This window comes from Neopsephotus bourkii, unplaced genomic scaffold (genome assembly GCF_033783945.1).
Source record: "Neopsephotus bourkii isolate Nb327-2 ecotype Australia unplaced genomic scaffold, CSIRO-AGI_Nbou_v1 NB_934, whole genome shotgun sequence".
NCBI lineage: Eukaryota > Metazoa > Chordata > Aves > Psittaciformes > Psittacidae > Neopsephotus > Neopsephotus bourkii.
In genome coordinates this window covers 297,068-317,404 of record NW_026901428.1, presented here as the reverse complement: position 1 = coordinate 317,404, position 20,337 = coordinate 297,068, and the positions used below count along the sequence as shown (strand labels likewise).

At 40.8% G+C, this 20,337-nt stretch overlaps 1 protein-coding gene across 6 annotated transcripts in view; it reads left to right on the top strand.

Moving 5' to 3' along the window:
- The window catches only part of HAPLN1 (hyaluronan and proteoglycan link protein 1), a 64,067-nt gene that overhangs the window by 25,133 nt on the left and 18,597 nt on the right, over positions 1 to 20,337 (top strand). For 2 of the 6 annotated variants that reach the window (XM_061357969.1, XM_061357971.1), the window contains exons 2-3: positions 6,070 to 6,195; positions 19,245 to 19,616. In XM_061357969.1, coding sequence (XP_061213953.1) covers positions 6,096 to 6,195; positions 19,245 to 19,616 — 472 coding nt within the window. In that variant the 5' untranslated portion in view covers positions 6,070 to 6,095. Of the gene's footprint in view, positions 1 to 4,504; positions 5,467 to 6,069; positions 6,196 to 19,241; positions 19,617 to 20,337 lie in introns of those variants that run through there. The other 4 variants (XM_061357966.1, XM_061357968.1, XM_061357967.1 and 1 more) reach the window with 3 other exon arrangements.

Genomic DNA, 20,337 nt, shown 5'->3' with positions numbered 1-20,337 from the left:
CTTTCTTTCTCCCTGCAAGCAATTTATCAGCATTCTTCCCAGGAAACAATAGACTCCAGGGGATTCCAGATGTCTCTGAATGGTCATTCTGCTTTTCCACTGGACTGCTCTGCCTGTGGTTAGGGAACCTATAACAACCTGTTCTCCAGACATTGACCGTCTGGCACTTTAGATGGCCCCAAGACTCACACAGTCTCACACATTTCCAAATTGCCTTAACTAATGAAGTAGCATGGGAGGAGGTCTTGGAATGCTTGCTCTAAGTCATTCTAATAGAGCATGTAAACATTATCGTTCTTATGCCATCAGTTGTTCTTTCTTTTTACCATGGCAGTGGCAAAACTTATTTTGTGGGAACAATTTAACTTGGGGATCTGTCCTCTGAATCTGTTTTGGCTTAATTCCATCAGCCTGGGGGGCTTTTTCCCTGAGTAGAACCTGTCTCCTTAACAAAGTAAATGAAAAGCAGAACCAAGACTACATGTTTTAAGGGCATATCAGGTCAAGAAGTGGATTTCCATTTGATTTTGAGGTCTTAAGTTTGTAGCTGGAATGGAGTATTTTATTGTTGCCTTTGAAGACTGAAAGATTTTTGAAGGCGACGGTAAATACTTACAAGAAGCTCAGTGCCCTTTAAGAGTAAGGCTGACTTTGTTGTTGCCTGCTTGAGATGCCTACTGCTGGCATTAGGACATCTAAAATGAGAGTGTGCGTGCTACCAGGATGAGTCAGAACAGTCACCCTTCTTCTGCAGTCAATAGATGAGTATTTGTTTCTTAAAGTGTTAGTTACCGTACTGAGGGGGAAGAGCTAGCCAAAAGAAATACTAATTACGTGAGGGACTGTCGTGGTTTAACCAATGCCAGACAGCTTTCACTCACTCACTCCCCCCCCTTCCTGCCCTCCCCTATTCTCGGAGGGACGGAGAGGAGAATCAGAAAGAATGCAACTCCCACGGGTTGAGATAAGAACAGTTCAGTAACTAAGGTATAACACAAATCACTACTGCTGCCACCGATAATAGTAATGATAAAGGAAATAACAAGGGAAGAGAATACAACACCCCATCACCAGCCGACCGATAACTTGCTCCCCCCAGCCCGACGAAGCACCGACCGATACCTCCTCCAACCCTGCAGTCCACTCTAGCCCCTTCCGGGTCCCTCCCCAGTTACATCCTGGGCATGACGTGCTGTGGTATGGAATACATCTTTGGTCAGTTTGGGTCAGGTGTCCTGTCTCTGCTTCCTCCCAGCTTCCCTCCTCCCTGGCAGAGCATGAGGCCCACAAAGTCCTTGGCCAAACCAAAACATCATCGTTTTTCAGCTCTGTTCCCAGCTGAAAGTCAAAACACAGCACTGCACCAGCTACCAAGAAAGAGAAAAATGACTGCTGCTGCTAAACCCAGGACAGGGACTCTAAATCACGGTTTGTAAGGAGCCCCTGAGTCAAAACTACACTTCAGGCACCACTGTCCCTTGCTGTCCCTTTAATCCTGCATGATGAGTCCTTGACTAAATGAATTTGCATGTGTATTTCTGCAGAACAGCCTCCTGTTAGATCACTCAGACAAAAAGGCTATGTAAAATGTGCCCTCCACATGAGTGTGCAAAATTCAGGCACACAATTCCGACTTCTCCAGAGAGGTCACACTGCAGGTAGATGAAGTTATTGAGATAGAAAAGTGAATAGAATAAAGATATCCTAGGTCAATTAAACGCACATCTAACTTCCAGTGGCCACAGTGGTTAGGTATAAAATGACTGTAACAATACCTTATACTTGTATGTGAAAGGTAAAACATTTTTGTACAGACACACTAAGCTGAGTGTCCATGATCTGGAGCTGAATTCCATCATTGTGTCTTGACTCAGTTGCCTAAACTGGGGTGTCTATGCATATATATATATAAGGTATATATATATCTAAGGTATGACCTTTAGGAGGCTTGAACCAGTCTTTTGGTACCAAATATTTGTCTAATTGGCTATGCTGAAGTATTCTAGTTTTAGGAAAAGCTGTTGAAGACAGTGTGTAAGTACTGCCTAGATTATTGTTTACTCCTATTCTATTGTTTACTACCAGTGTCTAAAGATAAGAGACTCTCAGTTACTGCAGCTGATGTCCTCTCCCTGAAAATACATATTTTTTTTCATTGATAGGTACTTCTCTTGTGCTTAACACCAATTTGCAAATGAAGAGAGCTCTACAGAGAGGGGGGCTGTGAAGGCTTTTATTATACAGCAAGTTTGTGCTCAGATGTGAATCCATACATTTGGGGGTATTTCAACCCTAAATTAATGAGGCTGATTATACTGATTTTGTTACCTGTTTCAGATATTGCTCATTACTACCTTTACTTACTGTGTCTCACTGTATTAAATATAGGAAACCTCACAGAAAGACAGTACCTTTTATGAAGAAATACTCCGTGTCTGCCATAGGAGTTAGGTTTTCTCTCTGTCTCTTGCACTGCTACCTCATCTCCTTCTTCCACAGGTATTTGCTTTTGAACTTCTCTCCTCCTAAACCGTCTTTGCACTATGAAGTTACACACATGAGAAGACAGCATAGCATGTTGTTGCAATACTGTCTTCTCTGAGGGTGATTGAGATTAGAATTTCAAATTGTACCTAAGAATGAAGAGTTCTTAAGAATTTTAAAACTGAATGTTCAGTCACCTTGACTATTTCCTTGAGCCTTGATGTCTCCCTTTAAAAAATACTTTTCAGCTTCTTTGTGTCCCTGTGCATGGAGATAACAGATTCATAAACTGCAGGAATTGAAAACAGTGCAAATTTCTTGAGTGTGACTAATCATTACCATTTCTTACAAAAAAATCACTTACTCTCAGCCAAGTTTTTATAAATTTTAATATGAAAACATCCACACCTATCGTGTCTCCCGCAAGGTCTTCCTTGGCTGCTGCAGAAATGTAGTCTAACTTCTTTTGCTTTGGCTTGAGATGAGGATATGAATTCCTCTGGCTAATCGCTTTTTGGATAACCTACAAAGCACCAGGGGTCAAATTCTTGGCCTGATAACATTGCTTTTCACTGTTCTGGCATGATGCCACAGCTCCCATCATGCGGAATCCCAAGTAGGAGAGTGAAAGGAGGTCAGGGTATTCCTTACTTCAGGCACCCACATTTCCTCAGCTGCTGCTGTACATGGTGGTAAAAGGGAGCAGCCTTAAAACTGCTCAGACTTAAATGGAGGGTTGAAATGGCCCCCAGTGTGATGATTCTGCCCAGCTAAAACTTTACTCTCTGTTGATTGACCTCAAGTATGAAGTATCTGGTGACTTAAGCAAAGATATGTGGTAGACACATTTTCTAAAACATTAACCAGGCACTTGCTCTCCTGGAAAATAGCTTTCAAGTTCTTGCTAGTTCTGTACAGTCTGACAAACACACCTTAAAGGTGCAGATGAACATTATCAGTGTCAAACAGAGCACAGACATGCACACACACCTGGTATTTGTGTGTGTGCTCCTTTGCATGCAATGAACAATTTAGGCTGCCCTTTCTATCTGTAGAACCAGAAGCCCATCCCTGTAAACTTTGCCTATTAACAAAGCTGAAGTACAACCATATCCCTCAAAAAACCCATGATGACCATAAGGCTGATTTATGTACCATGGCTATAACATGTGACATCTGAAATTGTTCAGCTGCATTCAGCAAATAGAAGAAAAGGAAGAGAAGATATATCCAAGTCATGCTGACCTTCCCCTCATCTCACTTGCGTGATGCTGTCATATATGCTTTATAAAGTAACATGATATTTGCTTGAAGGTGCATGCCAATATCTCTGAAAAGTATATACTGCCCACTCAGTGAATCAGGCTAATCCTGAAACTAGTTGTTTACAATTATAACCTGATGATGCTACATGGAGAACTATCCCCCATCATATTAGGGAGACCTTGACAAAGAAGGGGAGCATGTGTGGAGTTCTCCACCCCTGTAACCAGAAGGTAAATCTTTCTTTTTCCACAATAGAGTCCCAGTCCCTGTGCACATGGAGTTTTGTAGAGATGGGGATGCTGTAATACCACCTCTCATCTGATTATGTGGTGGTTTCTTTTCACTAGTGCCATGGAAAATACGAGGTTTGTGACAAGGGGTAGAGGCAACATGTTAATGCACAGCTAAGGTGCTCCCAGAGCAGGTCTGTGCATCCCCCATGGGCTTTATTCCCATGTACTGCATCCACAAGGTTTACATCCAGCATAGGCTTCAGGCTGCAGACTGAGCTAGGAATAAACTTTGCCTTCAAAATCATAGATAGTTTGTTAACCAGACTATTTCTAAACCAAGAACACTCACTCCCAACCAAGAGAAAAAAAAATAAATGCCAGTTTTTAATCAACAGCTAAAAAAAAAGCCCCAAACCTAAAGCTTTCTTCACTCTTAGAGGGGAAACATCATGTTCCAGGTCTGGGATTTGTGGGGAAAAGAGATATCTGGTATTACACCAGTGTACCCTGCCCTTTCCATCAGCCAGGCTAGTGGTCCCATTGTGCAGGAGGAATACAAGTCTTCTGGTTAGCCAAGGCTTGGGCTAACATGCTCCAGGGGGAGCTGCATCTGTCCTTGCTCTCTGGAATGGAGGTCATCTGCTTTCCAGGAAAGAGGGAGGGGCTGGAAAGCCTTGAGATACTGAGCGTGGACAGCCTGGAAAACTGTACAGCCAGCACTTGTCTTACTTCTAGACACTCCACAGTAAGGAGTAAGGGATGCTGAATTGGCTTTGAACTCCCACCCAAACTTGCTTTGAACAAATGGAAGTGCAGGCAAGTAACATGCATGTTCTGTTAAGAAAATATAGAAGCAGCATTTCTGCATCTTAGTCTGTAGTAGAGTTGGCTCAGAGTACAATATTTGACTCTAGACTTGAAACACGTAGGTGTTTAAGTCTGTTTGGGGACAGGGGCTGTTTGCAAAGGTCAGACATTGACTCAGGTTGTGGTTGAGAGTGCACTGTAACTTTGATGTATTTCTACCTTGTTGGAGAAAAAGGGGAAAAATTGTCTCTGCATCACAGAAAAAGTCTGTTAATAATGTAGCCACTCTTTCATGATTGGGGAAAAAAATCTGAGTCTCTTGAAAGGCAAAGTTGGAAAATAGCTATCTTTTATTTCAAGAAATGAGGGTCATAATCAGACTATAAAACACACAGCAGCCTGAACCCTCTACCTAAATCCTCTTGTATTTTATGCCTCATTTTCTATTTCAGGTCTTCATTTGTCTAATTGCAACTCAGAGGCTGGCAGAGATTTTCCCTGCAGCTCTGCTGACTGCAGAGACCCTACCTGGTACACTAAGTTAGTGCGTCAGCATTCTAGGTAGAAATGAATGAAAAATCAATCAGGGCAACTGCAGTGGCAGCATATACAACTGTAACCTACTTTGTTCCTGGTTTCAAACATTTCATTGTGTATTTAGGCATCTTTTAAAATGGTAAGTGGATCTGAAATAAAAAAGGTCTTTGTAGTCAGCCGACGAAATGTTTTGTCATCTTAACTGCTTAGGTCAAGCAAACTTACCACCCTGACAGCTAAGTTAACTTGCAGTCTTGATTGAAATGTCAAAACGTATGAGAAGATTGTTTTAATCTTGAAAATCTATCACCAGCAGATTGCATCATGCAGTGGGTATAGATACAGTGATAGCTTTGATTGTTTTATTTGCAGACCAGATCTAGAGTAAGTCTAGAAAAACAAAAGTACACTAGAACCTTTTTTTGAAACACAGGTATTGCTCACAAATGATCTTGCAAGGAGTTTGGTTTATGGATAATTGTGTGTGTGCTTTTATTTTTTCATGTTGCATTTCTGCGTAGGCAGAGTTAAATATGGATTGGCAGTTTCATTTAATGAAATTCTGTGATAACAACATCCAGTCTTCATATCTAAAAAATTAGTAGCTGCTGTAACTTTTTCAGCTGAATGGGTTAAATATCTCATAAACCCCTTGTAAGACCATTGCTGTAACAAGTCATGCAGTGCAACACTGAAGGTATCCAAAAATTCACAAGCCTCTTTGTATGTGATGCCCTTACAGTGGAGAAGATTCTTTTAACTATAAAGATGAAGAGGCTACTTTTTCTGGTGCTGATTTCTGTCTGCTGGGCTGAACCTCACTCTGACAACTCAAGTCTCGGTCACGAAAGAATTGTTCACATTCAAGGTAAGGAAACACAGGAGAAAATACCAGTATCTACAGATTGCTGAGGAAAACATTATTGCTGAGAATAATGTGGTTAATGGGCCTTATTTTTTTATACAGTTGCGCTTTTTAAAATATACTATTATTACTGATGACCACACCTTTTATTTTCTGGTTCTGTTGCATTACTATTACTCCTACAGAAATTAAAAAAAAAAAGAAAGTTGCACTGTTTACTAGCACTTAGTCACAACCTTGCAAATATTAGTGAGTAAAGTACAGCATAATTTAAGAGAAAGGAAAAAAAACCATGCATCCTAAAGTAAGAAATAAGCAACTGCAATAGTTGTAACACCTTTAGTTTATTGTGGAATATATTTGATTTTAAGAGGTCTGTCATACATAGTTCTTCACATTACAGAAATTTATTGCTGAAATTTATTAAAAGGCTCAACACATCTGAGATCATAATTAGGAGATTTAAATTAGGGGAAAAAATAAAAAAGCTTACCCCAGAAGAAAATATGTCTTTCCTCATACCTTTAATTCGCACTAGATGTTACACTGGCCTTCTACATAATCGCATTTGATTCAGGTTTGAATCCTAGAGCTTATAGCTGTAGCAGGATTTGAGTCTGCAGTACAATGCAGCTGTTTTTTCAGTCCCTGCTTTAGTCATTGAGGGACATCCTCTGTAATAAAAAAGCAAGGGATTTATGCAATAAGAATAGGCAGAACTAACAGGGATTTTCCTGCTTTCATTTATAAATTTCTTGAGACTGGCTAAAATCAATCTTGTAAAATTAAGAAATGCAGCATTATTGTTCTTTCTCTCTCTTTCTCTCTCTCTCTCTCTCTCTCTAAGATTGATTCCTTTCTGTTTGTCAGCTGGCAAACTGTGTTGAGTGTTTGTGTAAATATGAATTACCAAGTTAGGGCAGGTTACTAAGAAAGCCTTGACATTCAGAAGTTCACAGGAAAGTCAGAGAAGTTAAGGATTCCCTGCACTTATTGAAACAGGCACTCAGATTGTCAAGGTCAAATAAGGAATAACAGATACCTGGCTTCACGTTAAGGAAACTCACAGGATGAAGGTCAAATGAATGTGTTGTATCAAAATGAAGGTATATCACTGTTGTGAGATGATGAATATTTGTTACCCAGGGTAAATTTCAAACTTGACATCAATGTTTAAGACATATATTGCCTTTTTAGGCATACATTGCCTTTCCTTGTATAATGCAGTTTTTTATCTTTGAACTCAATTTATCTTTTTGAAAGGTTAAATAAGTGGAAATAATTAAACTCATTCAAAACTTGCTTAGTCAGCATTTTAGTGTAATTCTAAAGTCATGCATGTGGCTTATCGCACTAGTCCTTCAGCTTGTGTACAGTGCAGTCTGCAAGTGCTAAATAGTTCGAAGGTGATAAAAATTTCAAGATGGACCATTATCCCTACCTATGAAAACTCATCAGAACCTCAAGTCTATTCCTTCAAGGAAAGCTTAAAATTGAGTTATGCCATGAGCTTAGTTCATCAGCTGCTTCAGGCTCTGAAATACATAGACCACAAATAAAAAAGAATAAAACTACTTGGAACTTACATTAGTATTTCAATACTGATTTTTTTCATTCCTTTTCTGTATTGTGGAATCCCAAAAGTTTGGGAGCCCACTATGCCCAATGCTGCATAAACATATATGCTGGAAATGAGGTGGAAATCAGGAAGCCAGTGGAACACGTGTTACAGCTTCATAAAAAAGATATTCTATATTACATTAAGGAGTGTAGCCTCTCCCTCCACAGCTGATATCCAAGAGATCTGTAGCTAAACTCCTTTTGGATTGCATGTTTTGGAGCCAGGGATAGATGTTGTGTAGGCAAGTACAAGATGTTGTGTAGGCAAGTTAAGGCAATCAACTAAACTGTCCTCTATTCCAGTTTCTTCACATCAGGCAGACTTCTGTAGCTCTAGTTTGATTTTTAAAAAAGAACACTGCTATAAGGTAATTTTGGGCACTATCTTTCTGCTACAAAAACCGCTCTCCTAGTTCTCCCTGTTTATTCACAGCCATTGTATGGCCTTATGCTTCTAGTGTTATTCCTTAGCTTCAAATAAAAAATTTTCTTCTTTGATGTTCGCCTTAAGATGTTAATAAGTTAACACCACATCCTCACAGCTATTATTTGAACAAACTTTTCCAGATTCTTACTGTCGTGGTTTAAATCCACCCAGACAGCTTTCACTTACTCCCCCCCCCCCCACACACACTTCTTGCCCTCCCCCTACTCTCAGAGGGACGGAGAGGAGAATCAGAAAGAAATGCAACTCCCATGGGTTGAGATAAGAACAGTTTAGTAACTAAGGTATAACACAAATCACTACTGCTACCACCAATAATAGTAATGATAAAGGAAATAACAAGGGAAGAGCATACAACACCCCATCACCAGGCGACCGATAACTCGCCCCCCCCCAGCCCAATCAAGCACCGACCCATACCTCCTCCAACCCTGCAGTCCACTCTCCATCCCCCTTCCGGGTCACTCTCCCAGTTACATCCAGGGCATGACGTGCTGTGGTATGGAATACCTCTTTGGTCAGTTTGGGTCAGGTGTCCTGTCTCTGCTTCCTCCCAGCTCCCCTCCTCCCTGGCAGAGCATGAGGCCCACAAAGTCCTTGGCCAAACCAAAACATCAGTGTTTTTCAGCTCTGTTCCCAGCTGAAAGTCAAAACACAGCACTGCACCAGCTACCAAGGAGAAAAATGACTGCCACTGCTAAACCCAGGACATTATCCACCCCTTATTCCATACCATTCACGTCATGCTCAGATCCTACATTTTCAATATACCATCACTCCGATCTCAGTGCACTTCTATCTTAGTGCAAAGACTAGTCCCTATAAAGCTGCTGAGTCCATTTGGTCCATGATGTCAGGCTCCATCTCTTGTAACAGTCTTTCAGAACAGGAGAGGCTGTGTGCAGTGTTCACACACATGAATAACCTGGGCAGTAGTGTCCATTGTTAGGTCCACCCCTCGATCATGAGTCCATCTCGATGTTGCATCTCTGCTCTGTTGGCCTTAAGGGTCATGGGCCCACCAGGCTCAAAATAATTCACTGTCCTTCCATCTCCAATGTTTCCAAAGCACTGGAGGGGCCCAATGGACTAGATACTTGCCCATACTGTCCCACATGCCCTGCCACTCATGGCTGTCCAGCCTTGGGGAAAACCTCTTGGTCCTCCCATATTGTTGTCTAACCCCAGACAAGACCCAAACCCGACTCTGCTTAAATTTTGGGATCAGACACAATGGTGGTGGGTAAAACACACTCTGCATGTGTGCCAACATAGTGAACACCATCACAATCAGCAGGCAGGTCCCAAGGGTACCCAAAGGCCATTCAAAACCTTCAGAACTCTCAAACGATGCTGCTGTACTTGTCACTGGGGCTGGTGTAGCTGCTGTGCTTGCCGGCTCTCCCACCACCAGCTTCTCTTTTCCTGAGTCCAGATCTTCCTCCTCTGCCTTGCTGGGAAATGCTGCGGGGTCTCCTGCGTCCTCCTGGGGCTCGGCGGGCGGCTTCCGGGGAATGCTCTCGGCCGTCGCGGGGCTGGGCTCGGCCGCGGGGCTCGGCTCCTCTGCGGTGCTCGGCTCCTCCGCCGCCTCCTCCCGCTCCTCGACCGCCCCGACCTCCTCCACCGGCAGCCGTCCCCCCGCGGCCTCCGGTACCGCCCCACGTTGGGCGCCAAAAAGAACTGTCGTGGTTTAAATCCACCCAGACAGCTTTCACTTACTCCCCCCCCCACACACACACTTCTTGCCCTCCCCCTACTCTCAGAGGGACGGAGAGGAGAATCAGAAAGAAATGCAACTCCCATGGGTTGAGATAAGAACAGTTTAGTAACTAAGGTATAACACAAATCACTACTGCTACCACCAATAATAGTAATGATAAAGGAAATAACAAGGGAAGAGAATACAACACCCCATCACCAGGCGACCGATAACTTCCCCCCCCAGCCCAATCAAGCACCGACCCATACCTCCTCCAACCCTGCAGTCCACTCTCCATCCCCCTTCCGGGTCACTCTCCCAGTTACATCCAGGGCATGACGTGCTGTGGTATGGAATACCTCTTTGGTCAGTTTGGGTCAGGTGTCCTGTCTCTGCTTCCTCCCAGCTTCCCTCCTCCCTGGCAGAGCATGAGGCCCACAAAGTCCTTGGCCAAACCAAAACATCATTGTTTTTCAGCTCTGTTCCCAGCTGAAAGTCAAAACACAGCACTGCACCAGCTACCAAGAAAGAGAAAAATGACTGCCACTGCTAAACCCAGGACACTTACCTAGGTGTCTAACTGCCAATTACTTGGTAACATTAGTTGTTCATTTCTACACTTGTTCCCATTTGAATGCACACTTCCTGAGTGTGCCCAGCCAGGATTTTATTCTGGATAATAATTTACACAGGCATAACTAATTATTTTTTTTTTTTTCAGCTATCAATGCACTGTTTTTCAGACTTTGGATCAAATTTGTACTCTTCCCAGCCATGCTACAGTGCTGATCAGTCATCTATTGTGATAGATAATATTTAGCAGTCATTCTCTCTCATCACTTGCAATTGCCAATTCCTAGGTTTATATGAATAATTCTTCATTATAGGTCTTCAAAATCTATGTATTCAGCATGAAAGGTTACCTTACAACTTTCATCCTTCATTCTTCAAATGTTCTAAATACTCATTCTCCTCCCTTCAGTGATGCATAATATGCCATGTGAAAATTTTATTAATTCAATGGTCACATTTTATAAGGTAAAATTAGTGGAAATAATAAGGAGTCTCAGAAATTATGCTGGAGACAGTTCACTAGACTTTTTTAATGCTAATCATTGATGTTTCAGACCAAGAAATAATCTCCTCTGTATCTAGTTCTTAGACACTTAACAAAGTTTCTACCAAAGCAGCTATTTTCTCCATCCTTATATCATTGGAAATGAGTTCAAGTAGTTGGTGCATCACATTTCCCTGGCATTATACATTTACTGTTATTATATATATTATATCAAATTAGCCTGATATGCTTTGGTAGGTATCTACTGTTTATCCCTCTTTCTAAGGACATATTACATTTCTGTTCTTCAGCATTTCTTCTTCAAAAAATGTTCTAGTGCCCTGTTTGCTGTTGAGGTCAGACTAATCAGCCTGTTAACGGTTAAATTATTTTCCTTACACGTATTTGTTATTTAATTGTTGTCCAGAAATAGATGGCACATTCTTCAAGTGGTAGATGCGCTATTATGTCTGCCATCAGGTTTGCCATACCAGGTATCGGTAGTAAAGCCAGTAATTCAGGCTGTGAGGTGTTCTACTCTTTTCGTTGAATATCGTATATTTTATGAGTTCAGCATTTATCTTTATGTTTTCATTTCATACCAATGCATTCATGTACTTTAAGCAACACCATACTTTCAGAGCATCAAATCCTATGTTACCAGAAAGAGGATTTGTTAATACAGCACTTGCGGTATTGCTCTATTGTTTTCCACCTTTATCTGTGTAGTGACTCCATACTGCAAAATGAAGCTGTGTCAGTTTGAAAGACTTCTTATTTCATTGCTTCATTAAGACTTTTTATAGGCCTTCCTGACCTGCTTTTGACCCACAATTTGTTTTGTCCTCAGTATCATTTCTTATTTCTTCACAGCCTCCTAAACCACTAATTCACAATGCCACCTCATCACCTTTATCTTTCATTTGGCCTTCCTAAAAAGCAACCACCTATTAACATTGTATTGTGATCTGATACCTATTTCAGCATGCTTCTCACTCCCTTAACAACTCAGGAGCTTGAAGACCTAGTTATCTCACTTTGCTGCCCCTCCGTTAGTATAAGAGCTTCTTCCATCTCTCTCAGATTAAGCATTTGCTAACCAGAATGAAGATTTTAAAATAAATTTTATTGTTCTTTTATTACACTGATAGGTCATTGCTCTTATGAACACAGAGCTTACATCTTTCAAATGTCCACTCTCTTGAAACTGGATTTCTTCAGCTTTACTAAACACTTGCCAACCTCTTTAACATTGCAAAAGGTATAGACGTGTCCTCTCTTAAATCTACCAATTTTTCTTAGAAGTGAGTCACTGGCTTCATTAATATGCCTTTTCCTGCTGTCAGTGTCAGCTCTAGTTCCTGGTTCTCCCCTTTTTGGTTAATACAGTAAAACAGGACCTCAGTCAAATTTCTCATCCAATAGATACTTCTACCTTCCTTTCTGTTTCTTTATTCTGACCCACTTCTTTTGTATATATCTTTTATTCTTTTGTTTCCTTCCAATATATATGAACGAAATTCGTAACGCATCTAAAGCTGCATTTTGTCTTCTGTGACTTTATTTCCTTTCCTGAAACCTCTGCTGGATTTCATGCTTTTGGTCAGGCTGCTCTGTATTGACCATACCAGCTTCCTCTCTGCTTGCTTGTCTGCATATGAAAGTCATTCCAGTTTAGCTTTTGTGGATAAGAACAAATGAGAGAACTGTATTTAAATAAGATGCATTGTCCATCTGGCCTCCATCACCCCAGCAAACTGTGTGTGTCTTAAGGGATACCAGTTTCACTCTTCAAAAAAAGTCATACTCCTAAATGAAATCACCTAATGAATATGAAAATGGGACAAAAATATACTCTAGCTACATAAGTGACCACAACAAAAAACTAGTACTCCTCTAACCATATAAATGTAATTAAAGGCATAGTTTTCCCAGAACTCATGATCTGTGAAGGACTGTGTCCCATGAGAGAGGAAGACTTTTTTTCCCCAGTGTTCAGCTTTGTATATCTGTCTAATCCGTTCATGATGTTAGTTGCTGACCAATTACTCGAAGAGGCAAAGTACCCTTCAGAAACAAGAGCATTCTTCTGTGTGTAGCTCTTCTGTGAAACAAATTAATTTGACGAAACCATTGCAATAATTGCTAAGCTAATTACTCAGGAGTGGCAGGAGCCTTTAACAGATGCTTTCAGTTTGTACAGGGTTTAGAAATACAAGAAAGGCCATCAAAGAGAATACAAAGCTCGGTTTGTGAAGGATCAACCTTTAACTTTTTAGCTTTTCTTTAAATAGAAATAAATTTTTATTATGCAGCATATATGGGAATACACCCATTTGCCTATAAAGATCTCTGCATAGTTTTATTTACACACACAACATGTATTGAGCAGAAAAATTTCTAATACTGCCCAACTGAAAAAAAAAGGTTAAATCAATAATTCAATAAGTAAAGCAGACAAAATCATTGTCCCAGTTGTAAGTACTATAATGAGTTTTATTTACAGTCCATTACCTTTTCTTCAGAAAAAGCCAGATCCAACAAAAAAACTGCATAAAATTGCTGGCCTAGCCAAAAAAATGAGTTTAGATGCACTACTGATTTGACCTCTTATATTAATTCCTATCTTTCCAAGTTCCATGCTTTTCCACTTTCCTTTTGACTTTCTTTCTTCAGTCCACCTTTCTGCATTTTCCCATTTTCGGTGAAGTCACCTGTTACTTCTTTTAATTTTCTTGCATTTATCTTTTCAGCTTAAATTTCTTTTTGGTTTTGTTGGTATTGATGGCAGTTTATAGATTTTATCATGATCCATTGTGCAATCTTGTCTTACAACTGAGCTGCTTCCTTTACATCAACACAACTTACTTTCCTCTTCAGAGCTTGGCTGTTTCAATAGCCATGAAATGTTAAAGAAATGTCAGCAAAGAGCAACCTCACCTCCTGTTGGCATGTTGGTTCCATTAAACTAATTCAGGACTTTATATGCTGGAATAGACCTTAAATGCTCGCCACCAGTATGAAAAAAAAAAAAAAAAAAGGTTGTAAGAATTTATTACATAAGCAAAATACATAAATTTAAATTACTGATTTGCCTTTACTTGCTACATCAGTCGAATTCCATATATATAGCATCTAAAGGTAATTAAATAATTGGAAAAGCTCCTCAGTAGTGTGATATTTTGGTTTTTGTCAAACATTCTCAATGCCACCCATGAAGATTTCCTTCTCTGCAGAAAAGGTGCAGAGACAGTGTCATGATTCTGTTCTATTTTGCTCTATGAGGCCCGATCTTCATGCACTTTCTTCATGCTGAAATAAACATATTCTTCAAGTTTATTTAAGGCAAAAGGTGACAATATTTCAGAAGAGCTGAAGTTTTTTATTTCCCTGATGGTTTTATGTACTCCATAAGAAAGAAGAAAAGGTCTCCTAGAAACCTAAACTTGAGATAATATTGCCACTTTAACAATTCCCCTCAATGTGTAACTTAGGTTGAGTAGATGACATCAGCTGGAAAACATTTTACCTCAGTCTTATCATCTCTATGTTGGAGAGACAGACTTGTTCTCTGCCATTTATAAAATGGGTATTTTTAGCTGCATTATTATTTGGAGCAATGAACCTGAATGTTTTTTGCTAAAATTTATCCAGCATCTCTCTTACCAGTTGTATGTCAAAACTTAAAAGTAATGTGTAGATTATTTTAACCTGTCAGTTTAGAGGCAGAAACACAGGAGGCAGACGCTTGTATTTGCTTTCTCATGACATAAACAAAATTACATAAATGCTTGAGACAAATTAAAACAGGTTTCACTAGTCTTATAAATGATATAAATTTTTAGATTTTTTTTTTTCTAAAAGCAGAAGTAAAAATGTAGTTAGTTAAAACATAGAAAAAATGTAGTAAGTTAAAACATAGAAAACATGTAGTAGGAAAAGTATTTGAAAAATGTCATCCTTCCTTTGGGTTCTCTGAGTAATACACATCCTCTCTGACCCACATTATGTTCCTGGCCTTCCAAATGGCTTGCCATTGGTCTTGAGTATGAAAGCCAATTAAGAAAGAGAGATAAAAAAGTCCAATCCAAACCAAAAAGGAAACAAAAAGAAAACACCACAGCAAAGACAACCAACATAAAGGGCAAACAGATCTAAGTGAGTGTACAGAAGGAAGATTTGGAACTAAACCAATAAGCCAGCCAGGTGAGACTGAATTGACAGCTCTAACAGCATAGGAGGGAGCAAGTCCACTTACTGTCCTTGAAATCGGTATCACACTGAAGTCAAGGTTAGATGTGTACAAAGTAATGACAACCAGAACAGCAGTGCTAATTGCATAGTATTCAGTGAGGTGAAAAATAAAACAGAGGGCGTATTGTGCTGCTGCCTGTGCTTATTGCTTAAGGTAGCAAGATAGCCTTTTGCCTGCAGTATATGCATGCTTAAATTAGCACCAGTAAGATACAGAAAAGATGACCTGAAGAGTTTCGTGTGTTATCTGGTGCGGCTTGTCAGTTTCTGCAACTTGGGCAAACTCATTTTTAGCTAGCTTAGATTTTTTTGCATTATGTTGCCTTTGTCATCCATCTAACTGCACCAAGAGGATTCACAGAAGGCTACAGTCTGTCAGAAGTGATATTAGGGAAGCAGGAGTAAAAAAAATGTGGCAAATTACTCTCCAGTGGTGCCTGGTTCTGTACTAACAGCTAAGCTGTTTTACAAGGCAAAATATGTCTGCAATGGTGAAAACCCCACCTAGCAAAACATTCTCAAGGCCTCTCATTCTTTCTGGCCTTAGAGCTGAGACCAGAACCGATAACCAGGCTGTTGCCATCTCTGTTCCTAACAGAAGGAGCAGCTGGAGGCTGCCCAGCACGTTCCTCACCATCAGTCCACTGTCTGAGGCTCTTGAGTGGCAATGCATGAGGTTTGCCTTGTCTCCAGCAAGGATCCAAACTGTCCGGTTGCAGACAAATGATTAGTGAAGGATTATCTGGTGTTTGCAGAGTTTACAGTGGCTTGGCCATTCCCCTTACAAATTCTACGGTGTTGCTTCTAAAGTAGTTCTTGGGGAAAAAAAATTACTCTTTTTCAAGTAACATGTAGGACTTTGTGGTAACACTCCTGTGTCCCATCTTTTTCTTTCTTGCACTCATCTTTTAGATATTCCTGCTATTTAGATGCAAAGATAATTTTATCCAAAATGAGCAGTCTTATCAGGAGCCCTATATGGGAAGCAGCCAGATCTGACAAGCCTGTAAAATAGTGTTGACCTCATCTTCCATGATCAGATCACCAGTTCTCACCAGCTTGTTGTATTAAGGTAACCGAGGAAGCAGGATTTATTCCTCATTTAAGCTGATTTTCACAGCAGTAAGTTGGAATGCTGCATCCAGAGTGCTAAACATATTATAAATGAAGGGATTCTGGGTTGCTGTGTGTTTGGACATTTCTTTTTTGTTTTATGGGTTTTAACTCCTCTTCTGTCAACTCCAGAAAGACCAAGACCATTCATTTTGTCGTACTCCCAAAAATATGTGAATTTGGCCCTGATTCTCACTGGCCTCTGGATAATAAAGACCTTTTGGCCTCTTGCCAAACCCCAGTCATCTTATTTTTAATTCCAAATCCCTGCTGCCTCCATGTCTTCTGCATGTCTTCAAGCCCAAAAAGAAACTGCAGCATCCCCCAACCTGATATATGCTTTTCCTTGAAAGCCAGAGATTCTTTCTTCCTCCTCTCCTAGGTCTGGGAGCAGCATCAATATAATTTTCTTCCCTGCTGTGTGAACAGAGAGAAGGCCTGATCGTCTTTTTTTCTGTAGAAAAGAACTTGAGGGTGGAGGCATGTTTCAAGCATTGAATCTCCCTTTGAGACTCCACGGACAACAGAGATGGTACAGGCTGAGAAAAGCCATGCTTTCCTTTCCCTGGTTCCCATCCTCTCTGTTCTTTACTCTTAATGAGATATAAACTCAGGTAATGGCTGCTGCAAAGGGCCAGAGGAGGTGGGAAGCAGCCAGGAGAGAGGTACGCCACTGCATTAAGATGGTAATACTGAAATCAGAGATGACAGTGCTCTGGGCAACTCTCCAGATCTTGCTGGCACAGACTTGCTGTTGTTAGAAAGAGCAAGTGTTAGCAGCCTGAGTCAGACTCTCCCTTCTGCCCCAGTCTTTTCTGCTAATATTTATTGACTATTTCAGTATTAAAGACCCAATATAGTTGAGCTCTGATTCAGATTTGTTGGTAATAACTGCCCTAAAACATAACATTCCTCCTCCCAAGGTGGACAGAAGTCTGTGGAACATCTTTGTCTCTGAAGGAAGCAGGGAAATTAACCAACAAACCATTCTGGCTGCCTTTACTTTCTTCCTTCTCCTCATCCTGTGGAAACAGAGTTAGCAACACTTTCCATGGTGCCTTGCCTCAGATCACCTCTGTCCTTGGATGCTCTCCTCTGAAAGGGGAAAGATGAGTTATTGCAGTAACCCTCCCAGGGCTACTCACTCCAGGGAAGAAGGGCAGTAAAAAAGAAAACCAGTTTTATGGAGCTGTGGATGATCTGCTCTGCAGTAATGATTTTTCACTCGGTAGGGAGTTCTCTTATTCTGGTAAAACAACTTGCGGCACTCAACCTTGTTCCTTCTTGAGAAATCTGGTGCCCTGACTAGTGTGTCCTGTGCAGGTAATAGCAACACCATCTCCAGACAAAGAACTACACATTTGGGATACCTGTTTTTTTTTTAAGCAGATGCACATTTGCACTCAAGTTTGTCTTTGCAATTACCAGCCCTGAACTTTTTGCATAATCATAAAATGCTCCATACCCTGGTGTTCTGCTGCTTACTGTACTCAGCATGGACAAGTAATGAAGGTAGGCTGAAATTACAGTTTAGATTTATATATCATTTAGTCAGCAGACCTGTCAACAAGACTCAGAAGCCCAGGACTGTCTGGAGACACTGCTGAGCTACAGATTCTGATGCCTCCCTGCAGCATAGGGCCAGCTTCTCAGCGGCTTCTGCACTCAGGAGCTTAGCTTTGGCTTTTGCTCAAATTAGAGAGAGAAAGACTACTTGAGCATGTGTAGAGGAGGCCATGGAGATGCTGTGAGGGCTGGAGCAGCTCTGCTATGGAGACAGGCTGAGAGAGCTGGGCTGGCTCAGCCTGGACAAGAGAAGGCTCCTTGAGGGGAGACCTTAGAAAAGCTGCCAGTACCTAAGGGGTTACAAGAAACCTGGAGAAGGGCTTTGGGCAAGGGCCTGTAGGGACAGGACAAGGCGGAATGGCTTTAACCTGACAGAAGGGAGACTGAGATGTGCTCTTAGGCAGAAGTTCTTCCCTGTGAGGGTGGTGAGGCCCTGGCACAGGTTGCCCAGAGAAGCTGTGGCTGCTCCATTCCTCAATGTTCAAGGCCAGTTTGGATGGGGCTTGGGGCAACCTGATCCAGTGGGAGGTGTACCTGCCCATGGCAGGTGGCTGGAACTGGATGAGCTTTAAGGTCCCTTCCAACTCAAACCGGTCTGTGATGCTATGATTCAGACTAAGCCTTGAAGTTAGGAATCACATTTCTGGGCAGTTGCATTGGCTTTCTGAACACACATAGTGAATGACAAAGTCTTTCTTTGCAATCTGTTATATAGAGTGAGGTCAGTAGCTCTTCCCAGTTAGCAAAGTGCTGGTAATGCATTACTAGCTTTGGTCAGTGTCTTAGTGATAAAGTACAGCAATATCTACAGAAACGCTGAGCTTGCTAAATCAAGTTTGCAAAACACAGGCAAGATGTACAGAAAGAAGGAAGCATTCTCAGTTTTGTATACCTCTGTTGACTGCCACTGTGGAATATGTATTTTCCAGGATTTTCCCAGGGCAGCACAGTCTGTCAAAGAAACCCCAGAAATAATACATTTATACAACTTTCTCTTCATGACTGCGGAGTGAATAGGATGGTCTCTGCCTATATGAGGGGGCATTCCTGCAAACCAGTTTGCCGTTCTGCCTCTCTGGGAGTATACACACACAGACATACTTACAGCAAAGTAAATAATTATATAGAACTGGTTTATATACCCTACTACTGCATAGGTACAAAATGATTGCAATAAAATGATGCTGCAGACCTAATGTATAATATAGCTGGTTGCTGCTATGGCATTGACCATTTACATTCTGTGAGAGGTAGATTGTAAACTAACTTGGTTTTGTTTTCTCCATGATTCCTAGCAGAAAATGGACCCCGTCTACTTGTGGTAGCAGAGCAAGCTAAAATCTTCTCCCAGCGGGGTGGCAATGTCACACTGCCATGTAAATTTTACCATGAACATACATCAACAGCTGGCTCAGGAACCCACAAGATCCGAATCAAGTGGACCAAACTCACCTCAGATTACCTCAAAGAAGTGGATGTCTTTGTTGCAATGGGACACCACAGAAAGAGCTACGGAAATTACCAGGGCAGAGTGTTGCTGAGGGAAAGCAGTGAGAATGATGCCTCTCTTATAATTACAAATATAATACTGGAGGATTACGGGAGATATAAGTGCGAGGTGATTGAAGGATTAGAAGATGACACAGCAGTGGTAGCTCTGAATCTGGAAGGTAGGTAACATCTGAATCATACTTGAATTCGGATTTCTCAATGTTTATGAATACCTGCCTTTTTCTCCTAATACTGCTGATATTGTATTAACACTGGTAACAGCAAGCTGAGAACTGGGATTCATTGTGCTTTGGGGATTTTTGCCTGACACCTCATGACAACAATCATAAATTAGAAGAATATTAGGACTTCTATAACTTATGCTAGCCTATGGCATATTCTGTTTCCAGTGAGACTTGGTGTGCAGGGAGGAAAAAAAAAATGATCAAACATAGTACAAAGGATTCCACATATTTTTAATGCCCTCCTATCACTTTACAAAAGTCATTGCATATTTTTACAGTAAACTTAGACAAAATTATGTTAAATATTCCCCTAACAGCCATTTTACAGTACTTTGGGACATTTTGGATTACCAAGCAATACAAATCTTCTTAAAAAGAGGAAAAATGTTAAAGTAGTTTTCCAGAGACAACAGTTTCATTTTTTCCAGCCTTATAATTGCATAAAGTAGAGCTCAGTATTGCCTGCCAAGACAACTCCTACATGTAGTCTGTAGTCATTTCTCTCAGAAATATTCTTCAAAACAGTAGACTACAAAACATTATAAAAATTAGTGAAACAGGTTTAAAGAGAACCAAATACTCAGCTTTCATTTATTCTTAAGAAATTCAGATAATTTTTGTGAGGTAGAATGCATGTAAACTAACATTTGGCCTT